General features: G+C 39.5%; 1 protein-coding gene across 3 annotated transcripts in view; it reads right to left on the bottom strand.

The window, feature by feature from the left end:
* Positions 1 to 1,301: 1,301 nt before the first annotated feature.
* Positions 1,302 to 9,875, bottom strand: part of npr3 (natriuretic peptide receptor 3) — a 92,350-nt gene continuing 83,776 nt past the window's right edge. For 2 of the 3 annotated variants that reach the window (XM_070868406.1, XM_070868407.1), the window contains exons 8-9: positions 5,640 to 5,695; positions 1,302 to 1,850 (exon numbers count right to left, since the gene is read on the bottom strand). In XM_070868406.1, the coding sequence (XP_070724507.1) occupies positions 1,759 to 1,850; positions 5,640 to 5,695 (148 nt within the window). In that variant the 3' untranslated portion in view covers positions 1,302 to 1,758. Of the gene's footprint in view, positions 1,851 to 2,425; positions 3,738 to 5,639; positions 5,696 to 9,875 lie in introns of those variants that run through there. The other variant, XM_070868408.1, reaches the window with a different exon arrangement.

Genomic DNA, 9,875 nt, shown 5'->3' with positions numbered 1-9,875 from the left:
GAGATCACCTCTCATTTCTTATAAACTCCAGAGAATGTAGGCCCATTCTACTCAATCTCTCCTTATAGGATAACATTCTCATCCCAGGAATCAATCTAGTGAACCTTTGTTACACCCCTTCTAAGGCAAGTATATCCTTCCTTAGGTAAGAAGACCAAAACTGCACATCGTACTCGAGGTGTGGTCTCACCAAAGCCCTATATAATTGCAGCAAGACTTCTTTATTCTTATACGCCAACATCCTTGCAATAAAGAATAATATACCACTTGTTTTCCTAATTGCTTTCTGTACCTGTATGTTAACCTTCTCTGATTTGTTGAACTACATTGGCTCCTGGCCCAGCAACACGTCGATTTTAAAGTTCTCATCCTTTTTTTTCAAATCCCGCCATGGCCTAGCACCTCCCTATCTCTGTAACCTCTTCCAGCTCTCTGAGATCGCTGAGCTCCTCTAATTCTGGCTTCTGTGTATCCCCAATTTTCTTCGCACCACCTTGGATTCCATGTTCTCTGTTACCTAGGCTCTAAGCTCTGGCATTCCCTACCCAAACCTTTCTCTCTTCCTTTAAGACACACCTTAAAATGTACTTCATTGACCAAGCTTTTGGTCACCTGTCCTAGTATCTCCTTATGTGGCTTGCCTTCAAAATTTTATTTAATAATTGCTCCTGTGAGGTATGTTGGAATGCTTTTGTAGATTAAAGATGCTATATAAATGCAAGTAGTTATTGTTGCTTTAAGAAACTTTATACAGAATTTTCTAAAGCTTTCAATGGATATTTATTCTCTTGAATCAAATTCAACTTTAAATAATTTAAAGAAGGAAAGACTTACATTTATATAGCACTTTTTATGACCACCAGACATCTCAAAGCGCTTTACAGCCAATGAAGTACTTTTGGAGTGTAGTCACTGTTGTAATGTGGGAAACGTGCCACAGCAGCCAATTTTAACACAGCAAGCTCCCACAAACAGCTATGTGATAATGACCAGATAATCTGTTTTTGTTACGTTGATTGAGGGATAAATATTTGCCAGGACACCGGGGATAACTCCCCTGCTCTTCTTCAAAATAGTGCCATGGGATCTTTTATGTCCACCTTAGAGAGCAGAATTTAATTCTGAAGCTGATGTCAGCAATCATAGATATATCAGAAACCTGGCTTTCTGGTCAGTTTTTGTATAGCGTACTATTGACCTACTACATGTCACTGACATGGGTTGCTTTTCAAACAAGACTCAGGAAATTTCTAATTTGTTGAAGGAATGGGAATGGATTTGTAGAAATATCAGCACTTTAATATTTACCAAGTCTCTGTCAACAGTTAGATGACTGTTCAAAAGCTAGAACAACGTTATTGAGAAAATATCTCTTGGAAAGAGGCAGAACCAAGGTATGAGATCATAAAATCTGTTGATATTGTTCATAGGTCTTTCGGTTTAACCCATTGTGAGAAATATTTAAGATGCTAACTGGGGAGAGCATCTTCTTGATTGAAAGCAGTTGGTAGCATGTTTTGGAAGGTAGGAATCCACAGCAAATATTTTAACACATAGGAGTTTTGGAACTTCATTCATGCAAATATTCACATTTCACTTGAAAATTAAACACTTATGAAAGTTATAAGTCAATGGGTAAATTTGAGCACGTATAGGCTTAGAAGCAATGACACATTTCATCTCAGCTTGAGGAAGAACTGGCAGGACCAGTCCTATCCTGCAGACGTGCACCTCCTGTTGACCAATTACGGTGAGACATTAATGGTGGCTATGGAGTAGATTGTGACCCAGATCATCCCGTGCTCTCAGCTGAAGGAGGAAGCATAGCATTGGGTGGCAGCAGTGGGGACCTAAGGGGATAAAATGGGAAGCACGTGTTAACCCCCTTACTGCAAGTGACAAATCTTGTAAATATTACATTTCTAAAAAGTGAATTCTTAATAGAGAGTCGGCAGTAAAGAGGTTAAAAAGCAATGATTACAAGATTGCTTAATTATTGTATAGCATGTATACAATAGTAAGTTAACAAATACAACCCAGCATTCTTCGTCATGCAGTTAAAAGTGATCGATGTACATGATACCAATGACACAGTTAGCCCTGAGTACAGTTGGAACAAGCAAACCTGCACGGGCACTTAAATATTGCTTGATCAGGTGAATTACTCATTGGAGCAAAAAACTTACTAACATATTGTTGAAGCTGCAGCATGCTAAGCATTTTGCAAACAATAGTGTGTGCATCATGTACTTTACAGAATTACACAGACAAAGGAGCAAAGATTTTCACTTATACATTATTTTATTGCCAATATCAGCCTTGCTTTAATATTCTAGTAAGAATATATGACATATTGGTTTACAGAAAATAAAATAGTTTACAAAGACATTTACACATCATTAAAGTCCATAGACACCAAAAATGCATCAATACAGCGTATACATAATCTAAAACTGACCAACTCATCTTGAATGAAAAATAACACAATAGCAATTTGAAAAACTCTATCTACAGTTATGAATATTAAATTCTACACAACTGTTAAATAAATATCACATTATATGCAGATATTTCTACTTATGCCAGTATATTACTGCTATACTGTATGGCACCTTGCATTTGCACTTAAAACATCCATACCAATCAAAACTTAAATCGTTTTTTTTCCAGTATTCTCAAATTGCTAAACCTTAATACACACAGGACTGGATTTTCGCTCCGATTCCACCTCCAGAGGGGCGGCAATATCTCTGGAAATGGTTACCGCCCGGGCGGCCAGCTTCCAGTCCCCCACTGGGATATTTGGTGCCGGTTTTGCGGTAGCATTGAGTAGTACCGCCCGGGAGCGCCGTGCCGGTGTGCAATGTCCACGGTTTCGACACCGTTGTGAAATTTGGTCGGAGCGGCACCCATAGCGCCCCACAGTGGGACCGCTAGGGAAAGCAGGCGGTCTGAGCTGTTCCAGCGGCGGTGAGGGAAGGAATGATGTCTGCATGAGGTAAGTGTGATTGGCTTGTTTGGTTTTCTTTTTGCAATTTATCTTTATTTGGGGTCAGTAATATATTGGGAATGTTTTCTATATTTTGTGTCCCGATTTTTTTTTGCAGGAGGCTTCTCTTAAGGCACTCCGAGGCCGGTTCTTCAGCAATGGATTTTCAGTTGCTCACCCAGCCTAGTGCCCTAAGAAAGGTGTGGAACGTCTCCCTTAGCACTCCGCTCCACACTCAGGCCCGGCTGCTGAATTTTGTGGATGCCGATGCAAACCATGTACCGCCCCGCCACCATTAGCGCCCTAAAAAGCCACCAACCGAAAAACCAGCCCACATTCTTTCCATTTTTAATTACATATTAAAAACAGCAGCTCACAATCTGAACATTGACAGCACCAGCAAATGCACAATTGTCCATTTCATAGCATCAGTTGCTAACATTGTTTCTAGTGATACATGCTAGAAGTGACAAAATATATAAAATCATAAAATCTTTACTTCAGTAAATAAACTGTCTTTTTTCTTCTGAATTCAGGTGCATTTCAAAATAATGATCTGAAGAAAGCATGATGCAAATGTTCACACACCTAATTTGCAATTCAACTTCAGCACTCCATACTTATTTCAAATATATATTTAAGAAGGACTTTTTTTCTGTTTAGATTTCTTGATTTCCTGATTTTAAAAGCCATTTTTGATTCTGTTGCAGTTGGGTTGAGAGTTATGCAATGAACTCACAACCATAATCTGATGGCATAATCCATTACATAATCCATCAGACATTTTCTAACAACACTTGCATCAGATGTACAGTATGTATTCCTGGGGCAAATACAATATTACTTGCTTGCAGAAATACATGAATAAACAAATGACTAAGTCCTTCACTTAAAGTGAGCAAAATGAACGACAATACCGTGAAGTAAATGTTTTTATACAGCTCACAACACATGTTAAAATGTTACAACTTGCTCAAATTTTGCTGCTGCAATTAGAATCTAGTGAAGACATTACAAGGCACAATTAACTCGTAATATTCAAGAACTTTTCCACTGAGACAAATATGTATACATTTACCAATGTATGTAACCAATTTCCCTGCCTTCCACAATAAGAACTTTACCGGGGTCTTTCCTGCAGGGTTTATATTGTCAGGTGCCCACTAAAATACTAATAGCAGCATCTAACTAAATCAACTTGTATAATAAAAGAATATTATTTTCAAGAACCTTTCTAAACCAGGCATGAAAGGCTCAACTGCTCTAATACTGTACAAGTATATCCATATTATTTAATATGTACAAAATATTGTTTGGCATATTGTTGCCAATACTCAGAACTACTTAATATTTTTCTTATTGTAGTCTAAAAATATTGACTTATTTGCCGTATATCCCTTTAAAACTGCATCCCCAAATTTTTCAAAGGTTTATTGTCAAAGATGAAAGTCAATATTCATTGTACAGTCCACATAGTTTATGAAAAGTGTAACTACATTCTAACACTGCACTATAGTTTTCAAAATTGCAGTGATTACAATCCTTGGTAAATAAAGCCAACAATTATTGTGTAAAAGAAATGATCCGTAACTGTCAGTGATTGAGCCACTGATTACAGTCTTACAAATGGGACACAGCAGTAACATTTACAGGATCAATAATGATAAAGCGCCTTGGGTCGGTTTGTACATTAAAAGCGCTATACAAATGCAAGTTATTGTTGTTATTTATCTATCACTGAAGCTTTAACAATCATGACAGAAAAACCAAGTTACTTTTATAACACAGCAAACAGCAGCATGGTTCCAGTGAGCATTCTCTGGTCTATGCAGTAACTGCAAAGTACAAATTGCAGTGCTTTACATGCAAAGTAGGAAACATGTATTCACACAGATGAATGCACAGAAATATATTTTTTTAAGCTGCAGGAGGGTAGAAATTTCTGTCATCAAGGTTACTGTGTGAATACTTAATGCTTGTGCCAAATTCTCTTTCTGCTATTTTAATGAAGGCATGGACCCATTTGAAATGAACAGGTTAACACCTCTATTATAATAGCGAAGTGAGAAATTTGATTTAAGTACATTAAGCATTCATACAATAGCATCTCCAAGATTATTTCTACCCTACAGTGGCTCTGAAGCCATCACAATTACATCTGTTGGTACGAATTATGAATTTCAGAACCTTCCTAAGGTAGTTGTCTCGGTCAATTTTATTCAATAAGGTTTAATGATTTATTTTATTATGGATACTGGGCAGTTCCCATGAAATATGTATTGGGGTAAACAACGGTCTAAAAATATTTTCTTTTGAAGGTTCTCTTCAGTTGCCAGTGTAAGTCACTGCTGGCCTCTATGAAACAGGCTGAATCACATTTTATCATCTTCACAGAGATGCAGCTTCTGGTACAGTGGTGCAGTGTAATAAGTGAATTTTTCCTGAGTTTTCAAAAACAAAAAAAAACTATGACAATTAATAGCCTAGTCTTCAAATGAATGAAATTCTAATCAGCCTTTCTTTGTTTGCAGTAACACCTTTGGTAAATCTCCCTAAAAATTGAAAGTTTATAAAGGAAGATTCGGTTCTATTGTTTAAGCTGTTGACAGATTGGATCGGACAGAGTCTTCTCGCAAGTGGTGGTGCTTACCATTGTCAGCTTCATGCAATTGTGCTCGTCTCTCAATAGTTATCCTGTATTTCTTCCTACAAAGAAAGCATAACAATGTTAAAAGGTTCATTTTGTACTCCAGTTTAAGCAGTTCATTCCACATTTTAAAAAAGATATAAAGGCTCATGATTCAGAGATACAATGCTGAACTAGTTTTCCTCTTTCAGATGCTGACAGATTAGCTGTCCATTTTCAGAACTTATTTTGTTTTTATTTTAGATATCCAGAGGTCATGACCTTTTTAAAAGCCATTTAAAAAAATTGGTATGCATTTCACCCGTTTTATGGGTCCAAAACATAAGCCAGAGGTCAAATTTTGCAGCGAGACATCCGGTGCTGGAAGTGCACCAGACAAATATTGGTTTGGGTGCTTGTTAGGCATTCCTGGCGGCCTCCTGAAATAAATGCAAGTTTTTGACTGTTTCGTCCATGCTTTGGCTGTGCCATACTTTATAAAAAAGAGTTTGTGGAGGTCCTGTACTCTTTCTTAGGGTTTGCTTATTTTCAATTGCTGAACATGGAAATGCTTCTGGGCTTGTTCTGGTCACACCCAAATCAGGAGGAAGAGCAGCACCAAAGCCCTGCAGAGGCTTCAAAAAGAGGGTGCAGGAGGCCTTCCAGCATGTGGGTCTACAGAAGTAGAACACTGTATCTTATATGTACATGGGAGCAGTGTGTGAGGCGGCTGCATTTCAACAGGGAGACCGTTACTTAACTGTGCCACTTGTTGGAGTGGGAATTGGAGCCCAACACCAGGACATGTACTGCACTGCCTGTGGTCGTGAAAGTCTGCATGGCGCTAAATCTTTGTGCCTCTGGCTGCTTACAAACTGCTTTCCGAGACATCAGAAACATCAGTTAGTTTGCTATGCGCATGGCCAACTGGCAGGAGGTTACTGATGCATTGTTGGCAATGCAAAAAGAGTTCATTAGCTGCCACATGAGAAGCAGGAAGAAAGAGCACTGGGATTTGCCTTTTTTCATAGATATTTAGGACCAGCGAACCACATGACAGCAGCACACACATTTTTGGGTGTAATTTCAAAAGTGGAAATGAACAAAAACCAGCCAATCACATCGCACCCATAATAATCATAATTTGATGCCTCTAGCACAACTAGAGATGATTTAGCAGGTGTAAATTCTGGAAATTCTGTGAATAAAGAGTGGATAATTATTGTGCATAATGGTGGAATTTAAAATTGAAAAAAATCTTAATTTATCTACAAAGTCCTACATGTAGTGAGGATCCCAGCAGAAACATAAAAATAGACCACTTGGTTCTTATTTCTGAATTGATAACTCAAACTAAAATTAAGCACATTTATCAGAAAGACAACATGCATCTAAACACATTTTATAGTCCATAATATGTTTACTTTCATGAAAAATAAAGTTTTTATTCTTCACAAGTCATTCTACAGTCAACACATGTAGTGAACAATGTATTTCAAAGTCCCCTGCTTCGAGGGAACAGAGTCATAACTGTTTAATGGAAGAATTGTTTTCTCCAGCTTTACACCCAGAGGAAAATAGCCCCCTTTAGTTTCTTCAATGACTGAACATTTGAACTGAAGGGTCCATTGAATCCCGATTATTAAGCCGCAGGAAACATTCTGAGTTCAAATTAGAATGCAATTTTTTTGACCAGCTTTCTGGAGCCAGCCTCTGATTGTTTGAGGCTGTGCTACAAAAATCTGAAGCTGCACTGAACTGAACCAGACAGTGAACTGTGTCTAAAATTGTAACAGGTCCAAACTGGACAAATTGGGATAATTCTAAACAGATCCAAATTGGCTTCATTTCAGATCAATCTGAATTTGAAATGACTTCAGAGCACATTCCTGGACAAATATTTGACAGAGGTTGTTTCCGATGTGCTCGGTTTCTTTACTAGAATACTTCCAAAATCAATAAAGCATGCTACAGGACATTCTTAATTTATATAGATGTCTCAAATTGTGTGTTTTTTTTGCATTTTTAACATAATAGGGGTAATTTTCCAGCGTGGACTGGCAACAGGGAATCTGCCACCAGCACATATTAAAAAATGCTGCCTGTGATTTTGCAATATGGGAAGGGCGAGGTTGCCCATCACAAGTGCATATTTGGAAATTTACCCCTTGGTGCTCACCAAAATACTCACATGAACTCTTTAATGAAATGAAGTATTTATTGGCATTTCAAATAAAGATTAATGAAAACCAGAAGAAAATTCCCCTTTACCATGCAGTAAGAAATCCTCTGGTCGTTATGTGTAGCAACATTGTTAAATGCCTTCAGGAAGATTTGTTCTGTTCAGTATTCCTAATAGAATCCTAAGCATGTCCTTTTGGAACATGTTTATGAATTTTGCAGAAAAGCTGAACAGAACAAATCTTCAAAAAATAATTTATCATTTCCCTCTCTTCTTCACCCCTCCTTGAGATTTTTGATTGCGCACACCATCGAACAGTTAGCATTTTGTGTGGGCAGGGGTGGGGGTGGTTGAAATGGGCTGGGTGCAGGGTGAAATTAGAGAATTAAAAAAAATGAACTAAATGCAATGGATTTACCAGGGGGAAAGATTGATAATCTGGTCCCAGGTCTCTGCTAAAGTTGTCTATAACCAAATACAAGGAGATACATAAGTGATTCTACATGGTTTTTCACAAGTTGAATTTCCAATTCCCGTATGAATTCCATACAGTATCCTACCAAAAACCCAGTAAGAAAGTAGAAATTCATTTTGTAGGAAAGAAAATATGGTACTTTTTGACAAACGCCCCTAAGTAATCTCAGTCCTTAGTCGCCAAAGATACATTACTTTTAAGAATGATAGATTTTACAAATTAGTGCTCTCGGCATGAAGCATAACATGCCAAGATTGTAAGTTGCAAGCAGTAACATGTTCTGATATGTGCTGCCAGCATGGAAAACTCCATGTTGGGAATATGAATGGGAAGCATTTTGGTTTGGGTCCTCATTATAACGTATTCGTAGAGCAGCCACTGCAAAGCATGCTCCTCAATAGGCAGCTCACCAATCTGGAGGTGAGAAATTGAGTGGCCAACACCACTGCAGAACCCAGGCAGCAAAGGCATTAAATATTGAAGCCTGTAAGGTTCAAATCCCACAAGCAACTGCAGTAAAAAAAAGGGGAGGGATAAACCCGTCAACTACAGGCCAGTCAGCTTAACATCAGTGCTGGGGAAACTTTTAGAGACGGTGGCAGGTTAAGTTGAGAATGCTGTTAAAAAAGCATATGGAATCCTTGGCTTTATTAATGGAGGTGCAGGGGTCGAAATTGTCCTTCTCAGAAAAGCCCGTTAGCACCTACGGGATGCGCTAACGGGGCACTAAAGAGTTTTTGCCCAGGTAGTGGTGGCCAGAGCACACCCCCTCCAGAATTGCCCCAGGATTCCTGCGGCAAAATGTGGTTTGTGTCGCACCCCGTGATTAGCACATCGGCGCAGTGCACGCACGGTGATGCTATCATCTCCGTGCACACCGACCCGCATGGGGCAATGCCACTGACAGCTTCTCAGTGCAAGAAGCCGTGCTGGCTGTGGCGCCCCGGCTGCCCTTAAAGGGGAGGTGGTAGCGCGGCAACCGCCATCTTTTTACTATCGGCTGGCTTTTCAATAGGCCTGACAATAGCGGCCACTGGTGTGCAGCCCGGCACCCCCTCTTCGGTGCCAGGCCGCTGGCCCGACTGACACCCTCCCTGGTGGTCCAGTGGGTACTACTAAAGAGGCTGCAGAGTCTGCAGTGGCCCTCTCCATTAAAAGGGGAGGGACATTGTGATGCGTCAGTGTAACACGGCATGTCTGCACTGCGTTGACGTCATGAGCACTGCACTGATGTGCGAGCGTTGCGCGAGCGCTGGACAAATGCTCTGTTACCGCAAGCAACTTTTTTCTTACTCAAAGAGACCACTTCTGCACCGGGGCTGGCTCTTAATGCGCTGGTGTAAAAACAAATCACATATAGCGAATTGACTGGCCCAAACCCAGCACGGGGTAATTTCGGCCCCATAGAGTACAAAAGCAAAGACGTTATGCTAAACCTTTCTAAAACACTGGTTAGGCCTTAGCTGGAGTATTGTGTTCAATTCTGGGCACCAAACTTTCGGAAGGATGTCAAGGTCTTAGAGAGGGTGCCGAAGAGAGTTACTAGAATAGTACCAGTTATGTGGAGAGACTGGAGAAGTTGTGATTGTTTTTCTTAGAGCAG

This window comes from Pristiophorus japonicus, chromosome 2 (genome assembly GCF_044704955.1).
Source record: "Pristiophorus japonicus isolate sPriJap1 chromosome 2, sPriJap1.hap1, whole genome shotgun sequence".
Taxonomy (NCBI): domain Eukaryota; kingdom Metazoa; phylum Chordata; class Chondrichthyes; family Pristiophoridae; genus Pristiophorus; species Pristiophorus japonicus.
Note: the sequence above shows the minus strand (reverse complement) of the source record. Positions and strands in the feature narration are given on the sequence as shown.